Source organism: Oryctolagus cuniculus, chromosome 15, assembly GCF_051225735.1.
Source record: "Oryctolagus cuniculus isolate XC-2025 breed Fujian yellow rabbit chromosome 15, ASM5122573v1, whole genome shotgun sequence".
In the NCBI taxonomy this organism is placed as follows: Eukaryota; Metazoa; Chordata; class Mammalia; order Lagomorpha; family Leporidae; genus Oryctolagus; species Oryctolagus cuniculus.
Window position 1 is genome coordinate 8,298,162 of NC_142881.1, and position 18,913 is coordinate 8,317,074.

An 18,913-nucleotide genomic window follows, 5' to 3' on the forward strand; every position below is an offset into this window, starting at 1 on the left:
AACAAATATGCATACAGGTGAGAGTTCATTTTTGAGTCAACCTGGCTGGGCCACAGTGCCCAGGCTTGTGGTCTGATATTATTCTGGAAGCTTCCGTGAGGGTGTTTTTGGAATACAGACTTTTGTCCTCCAACAGTGTGGATGGGTCTTGTGCGGTCAGCTGAAGAGCAATGGCCCTGAGCAAGAGGAAGCTGTGCCAGTGGACTTGAACCACAGCAGAGTCTTCCCTGCACTTCTCTCTGCTGCCCCCGCCCCCGCTGGGGCCTGACAACCTCACAGTCCTGTGAACCAGTTCCCGCAGATAAACCACTCCTCCTACTGTTTTCTCTTCGCTGGAGGACACTGGTGGATAAACAGGTAGAAGTGTTTAAAATGTGAAGGGGAGCGGATGACTGAGGCAGCAGGTAAGTGGCCACTTGGGACGCCCACCTCTCATCTCAGAGCGCCTGGACTGAGACCGGCTCTGCATCCGACTCCAGCTTCCTGCTAAGACGCACCCTGGGAGGCAGCTGTGACGGCTCAGTGCTTGGGTCCCTGCCACCCGCATGGGAGACCTGGATTGAGTTCCTGGCTCCTGGCTTCAGCCCGGCCCAGCCCGAGCTGCTGTGGAGGGAACCAGCAGACGGAGGATCCCGGTCTCTGCCTTTCAAATAGGCAAGAATAGGAAATAAACATTTTTTAAATATTAAGAAGAGGTGAAATACATATAAAAATAAAGGCTGAGAAACAAAAATGAAAGTTCAAGATTAAAATAAAAGACAGTGAAAGAGGAAAATTCGAAAATGAACCAAGAGGGGCCGGCGCCATGGCTCACTTGGTTAATCCTCCGCCTGCAGCGCCCGCATCCCATGTGGGCGCTGGATTCTGTCCCGGTTGCTCCTCTTCCAGGCCAGCTCTCTGCTGTGCCCCGGGAGTGCAGTGGAGGATGGCCCAAGTGCTTGGACCCTGCACCCCATGGGAGACCAGGAAGAAGCTCCTGGCTCCTGGCTTCAGATTGGTGCAGCGTATCTGCTGCCATAGCGGCCATTTGGGGAGTGAACCAACGGAAGGAAGACCTTTCTCTCTGTCTCTCTCTCTCTCTCACTGTCTATAACTCTACCTGTCAAATAAAAAAAAAAAAAAGAAAATGAACCAAGAGATGAGGCTGACAACTATGGAGAAAAGGTAAGGACAGAACCAGGTAAAAGTCAGGAATAAAATCTAACGTCAAATTGATTGAGGGAAAATATCTGGGAAGGAAAAGAAGCAAAAAGGCTGGGAATGGAAACAAAAGAAAGAGAATGACAGAAGGAAATGCGTTAGAAGCAGGAGTTTGTGGAAGTGGGGGGGGAGGAAAACGGATTTCCCCACAGCAGAGTGCCCGTTGCTGTGGCAACATCCCTCCCAGGTGTGCCTTTTCTCGCCCTCTGCCCTCTGAGCTCCGGGACGCTGAGCCCTGACCTTGGCACCCTGTTCTCTCTGTCCCTGCTGTGAAGGGACAGTAGCTTCTTTATCTCAGAATCTGCAGGTGGCCAGGCTGCTGGCTCCCCACCAGCCCTGGACCTGCCCCGTGCACCTGCAGGCTGAAGTGACCGCTGATGCCTCTGCGTTTCCTTCCAGTCTCTTCTCCTCTTGTCTATTTGCATATTTATAGCATCTAGGTCATTTTGTACGTAATTTATATTATAACTGGCTTTTGCCTCACATTATGTCATGAGCACATCATGGAAAATTTGTCAAAGACCTGGTTTTTTTTTTTAGGGGGGGGCAGGTAGAGTTAGTGAGAGAGAGACAGAGAGAAAGATCTTCCTTCCATTGGTTCACCCCCCAAATGGCCACTGCGGCCGGCGCTGTGCTGATCTGAAGCCCGGAGCCAGGTGCTTCCTCCTGGTCTCCCATGCGGGTGCAGGGGCCAAGCACTTAGGCCATCCTCCACTGCCTTCCCGGGCCACAGCAGAGAGCTGGCCTGGAAGAGGAGCAACCGGACAGAATCCGGTGCCCCAACTGGGACTAGAACCTGGGGTACTGGTGCCGCAGGCGGAGGATTAGCCTAGTGAGCTGGGCGCCGGCCAAAGACCTGGTTTTGATGGGTATACACTATTCCATCACGCGTCAGCCATCGACCCATGAACAGTCCTGCAAATATCTGTGGAGTGCATGCCAGTGCCGGGTGCCGGGTGCCGGGTGCCGGCAGCTTGCTCAAGGCCACTCTCTTAGCAGTGACAAAGTCAACAAATGCTGGTTGGAGGCATCTTCTGCCCCAATTGAGGCCCTCTGGTGGTTTCCAGGCTCTCTGCTGGTCCCGGTTACTGAAATCCCCCACGTGGAGCTGGGGAGCGCCTCTGGGTCTTGGAGACCTACACAGCCGGAGCACTGGACCGAGTGTGAATCCCTGCTGGAGAATTCCAGGGAAGGCAAACAAAAGTTTTAAGAGCATCCTTGCAGTGGAGGGTGGCCTTGTCCACTGCACCCGCATGGGAGACCGGGAGGAGGCACCCGGCTCCTGGCTTCGGATCGGCGCAGCTTTGGCCGTGGCAGCCATTTGGGGGGGTGAACCAACGGAAGGAAGACCTTTCTCTCTGTCTCTCTCTCTGTCTATAACTCTACCTGTCAAATAATAATAATAATAAAAAACAGTCCTTGGTGGACATGGTAATCCCCTTCCATACTTTGTCTTCTATACTTTTAAATTTTTCAGATACGAGTGCACGATACCCTCAAGATTCTGAATTCAAGGCAGCACAAGAACGTGTGCAGCGGAAATGGCGCATTCCTCCCACTTCCTTGTCTGCCGGGCACCTAACTCGGTAGCTGTTTTTATGAGTTTTGTGTGCGTTATCCGAGACTTAACTTCATGCAAATACAAACACACATGCTTGTACTTTTCCTCCCCAGCACAAAAAGGCACTGCATGAGTCACACTTTCACCTATCGCTGTTTTGCGTTTACCGCGATGTTTTTTCGTTCTTTCCACTGAAACAAAGATCTTCCTTCCTTGATTCTCATTGCTGCTGTGTCCTATACTCCTGCAACGTAATGCACTGTGTGGCCGACCATAGTTCTCTGGCCAGACCACTCTAAACAGACATTCGCTGCCAAGTTTGTCATCCCAAGCACAACTGTGAAGACCAATCTGTGCACATTTTGCCTTGTGCATACATGTAATTAGACCCAAGGGGGCGTGCCCTGGTAATTTTAGATGCGTATCACCAGCCCCCTTCTAGGCGGGCTGTGGCAGATCCACCTCCCCCAGCAACGCTCGACCTCACCTCTCATGACTGGGGATGACTGCATATCGAGTCAGCAGGCTGAGCGTCCACCCTGCGCGAGGCCACAAGCCAGACAACCGTGCTGTAAAGATGAATGAGATGCTGTTTCCAGCAGATGGAGAGACAGACTTACCGGACGATCGAGTCGATCCTTGTTTGGGACTGAGCTGCATAGCGTGGTACATGCGGGGTGATGAGGACGTGGACAAAGGGGTGATTACTCTACGAGGAGGTCTTCAGAGCAGGCAATGATTGAGCTGGGCCCCGAGAGACAAGCAAGCTACAAGGGGCCCAGAGGGACTGAGACATGGAGGCGGGGAGCTGGGGACAACAGCCCAAGAACCATAGGTAGAACAGCTTTGATCAACTAAAAGGAGCTAAGATCGCAGAGGCAGACATAGCACAGAGAAACTAGATGACCAAGTCTTCGTCCTGCTGCTAGAAGTCTAGGCCGTGTCCACTGTGCCGAATCAGAAAATGAGGCCAAGGTTTGAGGGTGAGGGGAAGAGAGCGTTTAATCTGCCAGTGGATGAGGCTACAGCAGCAGACCGGGGGTCTCGGACGCTGCCAGCCCACACAGGAGGCCTTCTGAGGCTTCTAAGGAGTGTGACGGGGAGGCTGGCTGCTGAGGTCGCGACTCACACAGTCGGGGGTGGGTTGCTAGGTGCTGACGCCAGCGGCGGGTCTAACAACAGGGCATTTTCTCCGTCTCAGTAATCAACACAGTTCCTTGAGAAACGTGCTTGGGGCTTGACCTTATCACGGTGAGTTCTGCACAGCTGAGCAGCTGCAAAGCATCGGGGTCTGCAAGAGGCAAACTGCTGTGCTGAGTCCAGGGCTCCGTTAACCAGGAGGCAGCGCACTGGGCACGCAGTCCATGCTCCAGGCCCTGTTGCAGTCCTCTGGGCGTGCTCATGGCGCGAGTCCAGGTGACTCTGAACGCCAGCTGATTTCCCGAGGCCAGTTTCTGGAGTTCATAAGCGAGCGTTATTTATCTGTTGAATTGAAGACTCTCTAGTTAGCCAACAGGCTCAGCAGCTAGCTTCTGTCCTTCAGGATGTAAAAAGGAAAGAAAGATGTATTCAGTGCGGTTCCAATCCCATTAGAACTGAGCAGTCAGTGGGGAGAAGGGGGTGATTTGTGGCAGATCAAGCCGCCATCTGCAATGCAGGCGACCCCTGTGGGCACTGGCTCAAGTCCTGGCTGCTCTACTTCCAATCCAGTTTCCTGCTAATAGCCTGGAAAAGCACCCAAAGATGGCCCAAGTCCTTGGGCCCCTGACACCAATGTGAGAGACCCAGAAGAAGCTCCTGGCTCCGGGCTTCAGACCGGCCCAGCTCCAGCAGTTGTAGCCATTTGGGGAGCAAACCAGGAGATGGAAGATCTAACTCTCTCTCTCTCTCTCTGTAAACTCTGCCTTAGGATAAATAAATAGATCATTTTCTAAGACACTGTGCATTCCCCGGGGCCTTCTAAGCAGCAGTGACGTGCTGAAGTGACCTCCCGGCCATACTCTCTGGCCGCTCTTCCTCTGGACTCCAGCATGCTAGGACTGAGGTAGCGTGTGTCCTTCTCCCCCGGACACCACCTGATGCCTTAAACTCAGACCTCACAATAGCTCCCAAGTAGGCCAGTTGTGATGCCACGCGTGATTGTGACCTGCCCCTGGGTTTGTGCTCAGCTGTCTGGGTGTTAACACCTTCCGTCTGAGCTCACTGCCAGGGTATGATCAGAGAATGGGAGGGTGGCAGTCCGCCTGGGAAAGCGAGGGCTCCAGACCCAGGGGCCCAAGAAAGGAAGCCTGCGGAAGGGAACTCCGTCAAGAAGGGTGGCAGATCCGCCAGGCAGCACAGCACCAGCACTTGCTTCTCTCGGGATAAAGATGCTCCGTGTGGCCAAGACAAGCCCTCCCTGGCTTTCCCGTTGGGGTGAGTGTGCCCTGTGCTTCTCATTCACCCCTATCAGAGCAAGGCCTGGAAGAGGAGCTCACAGGCGGCCACAGAGACCCTCGGCCTGGCTCACGCAGAAACCCCCTTTGTGGGTGCTCCCGCCCAGAGACGGGGCCCAGAGAGCCCCTTCCTGGGGTTCTAATGCCCGCCTCTCTGCCTCCCAGGTTATGGAACCAATTCTGCCAGGCGGACCCACGTATTACCTTCGGGAAATACTCCTCCTTGGAGAAAGAGATCCTGGTAAGTGCCCTGCAGGTGCACCCAGAGCGGCCTCGCAGAAGCCAGCCAGATATAGCCAGGGGGGAGCCAAAAGGTCAAAACCGACTCTCAACAGAGAATTAATTCTCTCCTGCAGTGGATTCAGGTTGGCCCAGCCTTCTAGTGGCTTCCACAGTCGACTACTCTCTTACTGAAAAGTCCTAGTTAGGGTTATAACTAAGTGATAACTAGCGGTAAAAACTGTGCTCCTGTCTTGCATTTATGCTGTCCTGTTGAAGTCTCACTATGACCCAAAAAACCAATCAACTTCTTTAGAACACATAGAGGGTGAGACAAGAGCCAGGATTTGAACCCAGGCTTGGCTGACCCCAAGGGTATGCTCATCGTGGGGGGAGGACCTACCACTATCTAATACTTTGTTTGCGTGCCGCCCACCCCTGCGCCACGGAGGTTGTAACCATCCCCTTCCCGTTGCCAGCGTCTAGGCGGCACTCACACCGCAGCAACGAGAAAGTTCCTGGTTCACAAGCAAGAGGAAGAACAGAAAATGCTCAGGGAGCTACAGCTGCTGTCTCCAGACTACGCCCAGGCAATGGAATGCAACCGACGCTGTCCCATTCCTTGTCTGGCACGTGGCCCCCCAGAAAAAGTATGGACAGCACGGGTGGTCGTGTCCCCCGAGGAGTTCACAATGCCCCAGCGCGAGAAGATCACCATCTACAAGCACATTGAAAGGATGCAGCTGGCCCGAGCCCTGAGAAATAAGCAGCTTTTAAGCTACGTTGAAAGGCTCAGGGGCTCCTCCGTCCTCTCCGGAGCGGTCCTGAGCCCAACAGCAAAGGACAAAGCCCGACGAGAGCAGGGCAGCTACGGCAAGGCCAAGCCGGAAGGCGAAGAGGCGGGGCGCAGAAGCCCCAGGAAGCAGGAGATGCAGGTGAACGTGGTTTTCAAGTCAGAAGAACCCAAGAAATGTTTTGTGTGCCAGCCAAAGGCTTGCAAATCATTCTTCCCCAGAATGAAAGCAGAAAGAACCATCGCGGGCCAAACGAATCGGAACCTTGTGCCCTTAGCGGAGTTCCCCGGAGACCTCATGCTCATGAACCAGGATTTCGTGTCGCGGGGCATCAACCCCTGTGATGTGACCCGGACCTGCTCCCTAGAGGAAGAGCGCTTGTGGAATGGGCACGCTGGCAGGGCTGCTCCTTATAATTAAAGTTCTATTTACCCCCAGGGAACCAGGGGCAGGGGTGTTGTTAGCCCTTCCAGCCTGGCCCCAGGCTGCTTGTCACTCTGTCTTCTTTTGGGACCTTGCCTTCCCCTGCTCCAAGGTAACGCGTACCTGCTGAGGCCCTCAGCTCGCACCCTCACCACTTCTCACCCACTCCCGCTGGGGCCTGAACCACTTACCTATTTTTGGGAAATGAACCTCCCTAGAATACAGTAGTGTCCAACAACTGCCGTGAATCCAGCTGGGAATTCTAGGCTCAGCCGGGTGGTTCGCCTGGTCTCGCCGGGTTCTTCTTGTGCTAGCTGTCGACTGCAGGCCCATCGAGGGGCTGTCCTCCAGGGAGCTGATAGCCAACTGCTCGCTCCGCGGAGCTCGCTCTGCCCCATGCTTGCTTCCTCCGGGTTTGTCCACAGGGCCATTGCGAGATCTGGGAGTGGAACTTTGCGAGGCCCTCTTGAGACCAGAGCTCAGCACGGGAACACCCTTGCTCATTCTGATGGGACAAAGCAAGATGAGGGCCAGCCCCAATGCAAGGGTGAGTCAGGGGACTTCATCTCTGGACGGGAGGCCACACAGCAAGAGGCAGAGACACAGGGAAGTCCAGTTTGAATTGCTGTTGCAGTCAGTCTACCATGGAGCCCTTGGAGCTGGGACCACCTGTAGTCCAGACAGAAGGAGTGCGCTGCCTAACCCTGTAAGTCAAAGGTCTGCTCCACGCTCCTACTTCCTGCATGGCACAGAGCTTCTGCCTGAGGGTGCACAGCCAGCTCTTTCCAGCCTTCTCTCTTCAATACAGTCAGGAGATCCCTGCACACACAATTCCTCTGGGGATGTCAGGAGAAGGTGTTAGAAGTCTCCCAGGTGGGAGGCCCAGGAGACAGCAGCCAGGCCAGCAGGACAGCACCAGAAATTGTGCCGTTGTTTCTCGCTTATGCTTGACCATCGACAAGGAAAGAGCTGGTCCTTGCAGAAGTGCTATGAATTATGGGAGGAAAGAAGTTGAAGCCAGAAGTTGGCTGGCCTCTTCCCTGTGCACTGCCCCCTCTAAATGCACCACACTCACACACGCACGTGCACACTCACACACGTACATACACACTCGCACACGCACACACTCACACGCACACATACTCAACACACACATGCACAGACACACACGTGTGCACACACGCACACACGCTCTCACACAAGCACACTCACACACACAAGCACACTCAACACACGCACGGGCACACACACACATACATACACACTCGCACGCACACGCTCTCACACAAGCACACTCAACACACACGCGGGCACACACACACGCACTCACGCACACACATGCATGCACACACACAGCCTTGGAAGCCTGCACTTCGGACAGCGCTTGGATGCCCACAGATGCGCTCACACCTGCTCAGAGCCACCCTCACGGCCGTGGTGTCAGAATTTCAGGGCTAGCACTGACTGCGGCGGATCCGAAGCACAACATGGAAGCTGGCTATGTCGGTCCACGCCCCTTTCCTCCATCTGCCTCGGTAATCAAGACAGGAGCCAGCTGGCTACTGGCCATGGCCCAAGGCAGCTCTTCCAGATGGTGGCTCATCCCCAAAGGCAACGACATTTTCTTGATCCCGGACTACTCAGTGGAAGAATAAGGTGTCCATTAAATTGTGGACCGTGGGTTGTGGGGACAAGAGAGCCTCAGCTGGATGGGGAAGTGGGTCCTCGGACCAAATCTGAGTTTCTGGTATGGACGAAGGATGGGCAGGGCAGCACTTGGGGGTGTCTGGAACGAACAAGGGGTTTGTTTCTCCATTGAGAGAAAAACGTGACCCTGAGTCCACATTCAGGACCAGAGGCACACCACCTGCATTCACTGTCTGCATCTGAAGTCCACAGCAGCCCTTGGTCAACCACACTCTGTCCTCGCAGCACCTTGCACAGCTGGGAAGGCACTGAACTTGCCCAGGGGGACCTACAGCTGCTGGGACAAGGCCAGCTTCCTTTCTGGATGGATTTTTCACAGTCAGTTCTTTCCGCACCACAGCTCCTCTCCAAGCAGAAGGAGAATCGTCAGCACGAGGCTCCCCTCTCCCATGTTCTGGGGTAACTGCACCGAGCACCTGCCAGAGTTAGGTGAGGGCACTTAGGAGTTACCCCATTAGTAGCTGCTGTGGTCATGCGTGATCCTGGGAACCGCAGTGTTCCAAAACCATAAGTGGATTCTGAGTGCAGGATCAGCACACACCAAGGACACGGCCAACTTTTCAACTGACGCAACGTTAGAGATTTGGAGGGGCTGGTGCTATGGCACTGCACGTTAGAGCCACAGCCGGCAGTGCCGGCATTCCTTATGGACGCTGGTTCGAGTCCCAGCTGTTCAGCTTCTGATCCAGCTTCCTGCTAATGCGCCTGGGAAAGCAGCAGAGGACGGCCCAAGGACTTGAGTCCCTGCAGCTACGTGGGAGACCCAGAAGAAGCTCCTAGCTCCTGACTTTGGCCTGGCCTACTCTGGTCATTGAGGCCATTTGGGAAGTGAACCAGTGGATGGAAGATCTCTCTATCTCTCTCTCTTTCTCTGTAAACCTGCCTTTCACATACATAAATAGATCTTAGAAAAAAGAAATTTGGAAGGAAGAATACTATTTTTGAGTCTTTTTTTTTTAATTTATTTTATTTATTTGAAAGAGTTACAGAGAGAGAGAGAGAGAGAGAGAGAGAAAGGTCTTCCAGCAACTGGTTCACTCCCAAAATGGCCGCAACTGCTGGAGCTGCGCTGATCCGAAGCCAGGAGCCAGGAGCTTCCTCCGGGTCTCCCACGTGGGTGCAGGGGCCCAAGGACTTGGGCCATCCTCCACTGCTTTCCCAGGCCACAGCAGAGAGCTGGACTGGAAGTGGAGCAGCTGGGACTCAAAACAGCTCCAATGTAGGATGTGGGTGCCCCAAGCAGCCCCTTAGCCCCCTGCGCAGTAACACCTGCCCTGAGTTTCTGTTGTGCTAAACCTTCCAGTTTGTGGTGCTTTGTGACAGTAGCCTAGGGCACCTAGAAAAACCTTCCATGCTTCCTGTTGCACTAAACAGTCCAAACTCCTAATCTTGGCCTACCAAGTCTCACCTGGTTCAGCTCCGACCCTTTCTCTGCTCGCCCCTACCCCTGGTCCTCACTCACTCACTCGCTCATGCCCACTGGACTTCTCGCAGACCCTTGAACACACCCAGCTTGCTGCTGCCAGAGACCTTCTGTGCTTGCAGGAAAGCTCTTTCTTCAGATGGCTTCTTCCTCGGATTAAATGTCATGGCTTAATCTGGCTCCATCAGCAAGTTGGAACAAATGGTCCTGGGTGAGCGCCCCGCCCTAGTGGGGAGAAAGCGGCACCGTGGTTGCAGGGGTTGGTCAGCACAGTGTCCCAAGAGGGCAGGATATCTGATGGGCTCAGCCTCCAACGATCAATCGTGTTCAGCTTCTCGCCACTTCCCTTGTTCCTTCTCTGTTACCACCCACCTCGTCCAGCTTCCCAAAGGATTCAGTAGTGAGAAGGTTAAAACTCAAGTTCAGGAGCCGACGCTGTGCACAGGGGGTGCATTGCCGGCATCTGCATTGCCGCCATCTCATCTGGGCACAGGTTTGCATCCCGGATGCCCCGCTTCGGATCCAGCTCCCTGCTAATGCGCCTGGGGAAGCAGAAGATGGCCCAAGGGCTTGACCTCTGCACCCATGCAGGAGACCCAGTAGAAACTCCTGGCACCTGGCTTCGGCCTGGCCCAGCCTAGGCCATTGCAGCCATCTGGAGAGTGAACTAGCGGATAGAAGATCTCCCTCTGCCTCTCCCTCTCCCTCACAACCTAGATTCTTCCCTGTACATTTCAAGACAGAAACCAGAGGCTCGAGTGAGTCTTCGTAGTCCCTTTGAACAGCTAACGCAGGAGCCACAGGGCAGTCAAGATCTACAAGCCGCCAGTCTGAAGGGGTCAGATGAGAGGATGAGAGAGAGCACCAACCTCCCAGCTGTGCTGCAGGCTCCACTGCCCTCAGCTCACGAACCACCCCGGCTGCTCTCCTAAATCCCTTCAGTTTCGCTCCAAGGACCTGAAATGTGTTTCTGTTACTTGCAACCAAAATGACTTTAACCTAATAATAGCCAATAATTTTTCTCTGCATTCAGTCGACCTACAAGGGGTGGCTTGTAGGAACAGAAAAAGATACACTGACTTTATATGGAAATACGTAGAGATCAGTATTGGCTCTGCTTCTTGCCCACGTCATTATTCCATGGAATAACGTGAGACGCTGGAGTCAGACTTGGTGACCCATGTGTGTGTTGGGTCACCAACAGAATAATAATAGCCATTGTGTTCATTAAAACAGGGAACTTCCATCCTGAGGAAAAGGGTGTTTTCCCAGGAACCCCACAGACGTGCTCCACTCGACAGGAGCTCCAGGCACCGTCAAAGCCTCCAGTGTGAACCACAGAACAGCCGGAGGAGGCCGTGGCCGGCCAGCGAGGAGTGAAGCAGGTCAGATCCACCACAGACGTGCAGGAAGCATCGGCTTCTCGCACACACACACACACACGCACACACACCCCGGGGACAGGGCATTCAACGTGCACACGGTGGGCACGTCGGCATCACGCGTCAGCCAACGCAGAACTGTCGGTCTTACGGAGTGGAGCACAGGGTCATGAGCGTGAGGGGCACAGTGAGAGAGCCCTCTTCCCCACGCCTCACGGCTAAGGCCTCAGACAGGCCCCAGCCGGCTGTGTCCACGCGATGCTTGCTCACACCTGCCCCCATGCAGCATCGCAAAGCATGGCTGACCCCCGTGTGCTCATCCCACGGTGCGGCTTTGTGTGTTGCTCCCTGCAGAGCTTCGTAAGGGACCCACGGGCGCACCACTTACATTTTTTTTACCACTGGGAATCAGGGGCAATTCTGCAGCACCCCCTCACCCACTTTACCAACAGCCTCGTTGCCAGGGCGGAGTGCTTACAGCCAGCGCCGGGGCGTTGGTGCGTGCACGTGGGCTTTTCCCAGGGTCGGGGAGAGACAGCAGATGGGCAGCGCTCCTGCCCCCAGCTGGTCTCACACAGGGGAAAATCCACCTTATTTTAACACGGGTCACAGGGGACTTCACGTCTGCTCTCAGCGATGCCTGAAGCTTCAACTCCAGGATCCGAGGAGATAAAAGATTAAAAAAAAAATAAGAATCCGGATTGAGCTGAAGAGACGCTTTATTGGGAAGGACCGTGGCAATGCATAGCTCTGCAGCCCAGAGACGGCAGGTGTCGGGGCAGGGAGGGGGGAGGTTTTGTTCCCCAGGGAGGAGGCAGGGGCTGGCAGGACTCGGGGATGTAGGGGTGAGCAGGAGGCTCCATCAGTTAGTCCAGGGAGCGTTTCCAAGCAGCCAGCGACTTCCAGAAGGTTCTACAGAGGGCGGTTCTGCGTGGCGGCTCCTTTTTCTGCTGGTTGAAAAGAAGGGCAGGAAAGCAGCTGAATTGTTGTTTGCCTGATGGGTTTAGCGAGGAGTCTATTCTCACTCGGAAGTGGGAAAGCAGTTCTTTGAAGAGAAGAAGGGGAATTTGGGGGGCTGTGGCTGGGTTGCTCTAGAAAATGAGGGGTCATGTGGGGAAGGGTGGCAGGCAGCAAGGCGTCCCCCAGAGCGCACGGTGGTTTCTGGGACCGCCCAGGGCTCAGGGGCAGCCAGCACTGCGGGGTGTCCAGGGTCCAACATTTAACATCAGCCACAACCCGAGGGAGCCCCGCCCTGCTGTGACCACCTCCTCCCCCTGCTCCGGATCCCACACGGGGCAGCCTCTCGGCTCTGCAGACTCCAGGCCTTCCCAGGAGCCGTTGGGGGCCCTGGGACTCAGGCTCTATGGAGATGCGTCCTCCTGGGAGGACAGGAGGGTGCGGGACCCCCCGGGGCTGTGCCGGGGTGGGGTGGGGGCGGTCAGCAGTGGTGTTCGCTGAATGCCCCTAGAAGGAAGGAAGGCCTTGCTCAGCTGCACGGGAGGAGGGCTGGGGCTATGAGACTGGAGCTGAGGGCAAGGCACAGCTGACACCGTCTGGGCCAGGACACTTTCTGGTGCATGCAGTTCCCAGGGAGCCTGCGAGACCAACGCCCAGAGGCGCACAGCGAATATTCGCCACCCATACCTTTCTTCTTTGCCGGGACGTGAATTACTGCTGAAGTCTTGCCTAGAGAGGAACACAAAGCGAAGCTGAAGTTCCCGGTGGATGGGGGATGGGGAAGGGACAAGGAGGAGCCTGGACATGAACGGACCAAGCCGAGCAGAGAGAGGCGGAGGCGTCGCTGTCCCGTCCCAGGCAGCAGTGCCAGCTCACACGAGGCAGCTGTGGCTCTCAGCACCCAAAGGCCAGCCTCTCTCCCCTTGTGTCTGCCGCCTCTCAGAGTGGGGGGGGTGCCTGGCTGCAGGCGCTGGGGGAGCCGTGAGCGCCGACTGAGGGGCCAGGCTGCAGCCACTGTCCGCGCCGAGTGAGGGGCCCACGCCCTGGCTCTGACACTAAGAGCCCCGTCACTGAGCAGTCCTCCACTTCTGGACAAAAGAAGAGAGTCATTCTCGACAATTCTCCCTGAACCTTGCGCCCTGAAAATCCTGTAATGAGACCGTGATCGATCTAATGTCGGAGGAAGCTGATTGAATACAAATTCCCAATGAGCAGAAGTCAGCCATCTCTATTTACGCGTGCTATGTCCTTTCTGGCGCCCAAGGCTGGCATCTGTGAGGTACACAGCCATGCGTGCAAGCCTGTTGAAAGGTGGGCATGGGACCTGTCCATAAATTCCAGACCTGAGATGTCTCTGCGGCACGTCTCTCAGCCCACAGTGGACCACAAGAACCTCCACTCAACCTTGGTTCCACAGGCACACAACCATGCCACGACCCAGAGTCGGGTGGGGGAGGGAAGCGTTAGCAGATCCCCCACCCCCCCACACCCCTACCTTTCGAAGAGCGATAGAAATAGGCGTCCATGAGAGTGACGGGAGAGGCGGGATTTCCGGAGTAGGAGACCAGCAGGTGATTGTAGGCTGGTTGGTAGATGAAGGAGATGTCCTGGCAGACTTTGCCGAGTGAATACAGCCCGAGAGGTCCGTCCAGCACAGCTGCCTCTCGGCTCACACAAGACATGCTGTCGGGCAGAAGAAAGGTCCGGCATCAGCCTCTGGACTCATCCTGGAGCCCGATGCGAAGTGCCAGGCCGGTGTGGACGAGGGAAGCAACGTCTTCAGTTCTGAACAGAGACAGTCAGGCGGGCACCTCCCAGCACGTCGGGCGCCCTCCCTCCCCCGGCTGCAGGTGGCTTCCACCCCCCACCCCGGTGCCGTGCCTGTGGCTCTGGGCTCCCACACAGGAATTTAGGGACCAGGCTGTGTTGCAGGCCTCTGGAAGCGGGGCAGGAAGCAGCAGGGGTGGGCTTCCCAGGCCAGGGCCGCTGTGTGAGGACGGGAAGCTGCTGACCGTGTCGCTCTGTGGCTCTGACTCCCCCTGTCCCGCGGATAGGGTGTGAATGGGACCTGTAAGGCCCAGCAGCCTAGGCCTGCCCATCTGTCTGTGGGCACAGGGAGGGAGGGCGGGCCTCTCCACCCAGTAAGAGACAAGGCACACGAGCCACGCTCTCACCGCCAAGGCCCCTGCACTGAGCCCTCACCCCACCCTCCCTCGGGCCCCAGCTCATCTCACGCACACAGCAGAGGAGCTGGGGCCTCCGTGGGGTCTAACAAGGCTGCTGGGACACGTGACACAGGCACTCACGTACGTTTGCTTCAATCCCGGCCTCCCTCACCGGCTCCCTCGGTGCTGGGGACAGTCAGACCCCAAAGCCGTCTGAAAAGCACTAAGGGTCCGGCCAGGGCTGACTCTGGGTTAGAGGTGACTCAGGAGATGCCCGTCTGTCTGCTCCTTCTCCGCCCAGCCCTGGTCTCCTCCACCACTCAAACTCTTCCAAAAGACAGGAGAGGCCAGAACGCTTCATAACTCAAGCTGTGAGGCTGCCGTTATGTTGACATCATGAAAACACTAAAGACTGGGCCGGCGCCGCGGCTCACTAGGCTAATTCTCCGCCTGCAGTGCCAGCACACCGAGTTCTAGTCCCGGTCAGGGCGCCGGATTCTGTCCCGGTTGCCCCTCTTCCAGGCCAGCTCTCTGCTGTGGCCAGGGAGTGCAGTGGAGGATGGCCCAAGTGCTTGGGCCCTGCACCCCATGGGAGACCAGGAGAAGCACCTGGCTCCTGGCTTCGGATCAGCACGGTGCGCCGGCCACGGCGGCCATTGGAAGGTGAACCAACGGCAAAGGAAGACCTTTCTCTCTGTCTCTCTCTCTCTCACTGTCCACTCTACCTGTCAAAAATATAAATAAATAAATAAATAACACTAAAGACTGAGTTCCCTTTTGAATGTAGAAGCAAAAATAGCAAACAACACGACAGCGAGCCTTATGCAGCAACGTATAAGAAAGACTACACACACAAGCCAGTGAAATTTATCCCAGGAGCACGAGGGGAGGTCAGGATACGAAAGTCAATCAGTGTTATGGATTACATTCATAGAAAAAAACCTTTAAAAATCACCAAAATAGATGCAGGACAAGATTCTAAACCTTTCAAGGATGAACACCAGCAAACTAAGGACAGAATGAACTTCCTGAACACAGCGAGGAGCTTGCATGAAAAGCCACAGGCAGCCTCACACTCAGTGGTGTCTAAAACTAAGACCACCGATCTCACTCAACCTCTCTGGAATAAATCTCTCAGAAATAAGATAAGGATGTCTGCATTCGCCATTGCTCTTCAACATGAGGGGGGAAATCCTTGCCATAGCCAAGAGAGGAAAAAAGACATCAACTCAAAAAGGAGAAATAAACCTATCCCTCTTTGTAAAAGCCATGATTCTATTTAAAGAAAATAAAAAAGAATCCACAAAAAAAAAAAAAAAAACAACTAGAACTAATGAAAAAATTCAATAAAGTTGCATGGTACTAGATCAACACACTACAATCAGTTGGTTTTTGTACTTGACCAATGAAAAATTCAGAAGGAAATTAAGAAAATAAGATTATTTCTGGGAGCCAAGGAGGTCTCCAGATTCAAGGCACTCTGTCAAAATCATGATGGCTTTATTCATTTATTTTTTGCAGAAACCAAAAAGCTATTCCCCAAACTCACAGGAGACAGCATAGGGACCCAAATATCTAACTGACTTTCAAAACTAAAAACAAAGTTGGACATTTGTAATATCAAAACTTACTATGAACTACAGTAACCAGAATTGCATAGAACTAGAATAAAGGGATATGTTACTACATCTGAACCCGTGGAATGGAATGAAGAATTCAGCAATGAACACAAATTTCTAATTCCTGTGGTCAATGGGATTTTTTTTTTTACTGGACACCAAGGCCATTTGTTAGGAAAAGATTAGTCTCTTCAATAAATGGAGGGGAGTGGACCAGCAAATGGAAGACTCTCTCTCTCTCTCTCTCTCTCTCTCTGCCTCTCCTCTCTCTGCATAACACTGACTTTCAAATAAATAAGTAAATCTTTTTCAAAAAAGATGACTCGTTGTGGAATCCGTGTTCTGTCCAGCGGTTAAGATGCCATGACCCACGCTGGAGTACCTGGCTTAATTCCTGGCTCTGGCTCCTGACTTCAGGCAGCTTCCTGTTAATGCAGACCTGGGGAGCAGTGCTAATGCCCAAAGTGACTGTTGCAGCCGCCAGGTGGGCTGAGGTGGGCTGAGGGTCTGTGGGCCCCGCAGACGTAGGCAGAACATGTGGCACAAGCAGGCTGTGAGCTGCGGCTGGTTCCCAGACCTGCTGGCATCTCCCCCAGTAGAGCCTCCTGTCCAGTATGTGGGTTTGAATCACAGCTTCAGTTAAGTCAGCATCTTCCACCCAGAGCTGGAAGGGGGCTGAGCCCATAAGGGGAATCAGGCTGTCTCCAAGAGCCCCCCACTGTCTCCATGAGCCCCAAGCCAATCAGTCTACAGTATGCAGAAACCTCGTCCAATGGGCACCCCCACAGGATGACCCAGTGAAAAGATGATGATGCATTAAAACCCCGGGCACCTCCTGAAAGCCAGCATCCCATTCGCGGCCCTCCGTCTGCTCTCCTCTCGGGCCAGACGCTCTACTGTCACTTTGCAAACCAAAATAAAGTGAATGCTTCTTTCTGCAAATCATTCCCGGCTTCTTATTTCTGTACTAAGCTGAGGAAACGAACCCACGAAACGCGCTCCAGTGACAGCTGTGTTCCTGCCAACCTTGCGGGAGACCCGGATTCCATTCCTGGCTCCCGGTTTCAGCCCTGCCTGGTGCAGGCATTTGGAGAGTGAACCAACGAACAGGTTCTCTCGCCCCCTGCCCGTTGCCCTCTGCCTCTCAAATAAATAAATATTTTTTTAAAAAATTAACTAGATATTATGTGCACATGAACTGAATTAGAAAGAGCCAGATTGTGTTTCTGCTGTGTGAAGGGTTGCATGGAGCACAAACTGTGAGATGTCGGCATGGACCACAAAACCGGTGAACGCACCCCAAATCCGGCATACTCACTTGCCGATGGGCTGTGCCACCAGGGCCTGCGTTGTCAGCTGCATGTGGACGCTCCAGACACAGACAATTCGGGGCCCGTAGGTGCCGACCAGTCCGTCTGAGGAATGTGCGAGGTGGTCCCCACAGTCATCATGCCCTGCAGGCACACGGAGGGGTCCCAGGTGGGCCCAGGCCTCGGAGGGGGCCATGCCACTCCGAGGCCCCCACTTCTCAGAGCCAGCAGAAAGCATGGCAAGGATGCCCAGAGTTTGATGATGCCACGAGAGCAGGGCTGTGTTGCTTTACGCTTCCCACCTATTGGAAGGAACTCATGCCCACTGTGTCAGACACTTTGTCTTCAATTTGTAGAAAAGAGAAAATTGAAGTCTCCCCCCCACCGAAACCTACTTTATCATCAATCCCGTGGCCGGAGTGTGGAGCAGAGCACTGGCACAGGTACAGCTCTGTCTCCCTGAAGGTGGCTTCCGGGGACACCTGGGAAGTAGCAAACAGGCGGCTCCCTGCCCCGAGGGCCCAACCCCGGCACAGCGCAGATGACCTGTGGGGTTCCAGCACCCTGCCTGCCGAAGCCTCAGGCTCCAAACAGGAAAGTACCATGGAAATGGCACCTTCCTTGAGCCAAGTGTCGCTAAAACCGCTTGCCCCATACCTAGCACCTCCGCGTCACTAGGAACAAACCAATCACCAGGCGCCTGCGTCCCAGGGGAGCCTCTCCCGCCTCCAACCGCCTCCTCCCACTGCTCATACTCCATCTTCTTGCAACACTCTCCTTCCTGACATTGAGGACGGAGCAGCCCCTCAGCCCTGCAGGCTCCGGCGTCCAGAGGCGGCATCTGGGACACAGGCTGAGGGGGGAGGCGGCTCCTGCCCCTGCCTGGGGAGGCTGGCAGGAGTCACAGTGGGGGTGCAGATGAGGGTCAGGGAGGGGAATAAGAGGCTGGGGAGGGGGGATCTGGGGACGGTGAAAGCTGAGGCCGATGATCAAGTGCAGACACAACGCATTTCTGGACAAGAACGTGTCCCGGGAACACGAGCCTCAGGTGAGTCATTTGGGCTCCAATTCTAAAGCATATTCTCAGGTCGGTGCTGTGGCGTAGTATGCTAGGCCTCTGCCTGTAGTGCTGGTACCCCTGTGGGCGCTGGTTCAGGTCCCGGCTGCTCCTCTTCTTCATTTATTTTTTAAGATTTATTTATTTATTTGAGTTACACACAGAGAGAAGGAGTGGCAGAGAGAGAGAGAGAGAGAGAGGTCTTCTAACCACTGGTTCACTCCTCCATTGGCTGCAACGGTTGGAGCTGTGCCAATCCAAAGGCAGGAGCCAGGAGCTTCTTCGGGTCTCCCACTACCCGCTACACCACAGCACTGGCCCTGCTCCTCTGCTGGCCCAGCTCTCTGCTTATGGCTTGGCAAAGTAGTGGAAGATGAGCCAAGTGCTTGGGCACCTACACCCACGTGGGAGACCTTGAGGAAGCTCCTGGTTCCTGGCTTCAGCTGGGCTCAGCCCTGGCCATTGTAGCCATTTGGGGAGTGAACCAGTGGATGGAAGACCTTTCTCTCTGTCTGTAGCTATACCTTTCAAATAAATAAATAAAATCTTAAATTTTTTTTTTAAAAAAAGAAATAAGGCTAAGGCTGGTGCTGTGACATAGTGGGTCTTAAAGCCACTGCCTGCAGCACCAGCATCTCATATGGGCGCCAGTTCAAGTCCT

The 18,913-nt window shown here is 54.5% G+C and overlaps 2 protein-coding genes across 3 annotated transcripts in view; one reads left to right on the plus strand and one right to left on the minus strand.

The window, feature by feature from the left end:
• Positions 1–1,153: 1,153 nt before the first annotated feature.
• Positions 1,154–6,859, plus strand: C15H10orf120 (chromosome 15 C10orf120 homolog). Its single transcript, XM_089314203.1, has 3 exons — positions 1,154–1,164; positions 5,362–5,437; positions 5,895–6,859. The coding sequence occupies exons 1-3, from the start codon at positions 1,154–1,156 to the stop codon at positions 6,627–6,629; spliced, it is 822 nt and encodes a 273-aa protein (XP_089170329.1). The 3' UTR covers positions 6,630–6,859.
• Positions 6,860–11,851: 4,992 nt separating this feature from the next.
• The window catches only part of SPADH (spermadhesin family member), a 33,375-nt gene continuing 26,313 nt past the window's right edge, over positions 11,852–18,913 (minus strand). Inside the window, exons 16-19 of one of the 2 annotated variants that reach the window (XM_017348629.4) lie at positions 17,204–17,339; positions 13,597–13,784; positions 12,789–12,830; positions 11,852–12,091 (exon numbers count right to left, since the gene is read on the minus strand). In XM_017348629.4, the coding sequence (XP_017204118.3) occupies positions 12,057–12,091; positions 12,789–12,830; positions 13,597–13,784; positions 17,204–17,339 (401 nt within the window). In that variant the 3' untranslated portion in view covers positions 11,852–12,056. Of the gene's footprint in view, positions 12,095–12,788; positions 12,831–13,596; positions 13,785–17,203; positions 17,340–18,913 lie in introns of both variants that reach the window. The other variant, XM_008270622.5, reaches the window with a different exon arrangement.

Coding starts and splice junctions, on each gene's coding strand:
- C15H10orf120 (XM_089314203.1), top strand. Junction 5,438..5,894: donor CCTTGGAGAAAGAGATCCTG/GTAAGTGCCCTG, acceptor TCCCGTTGCCAG/CGTCTAGGCGGCACTCACAC.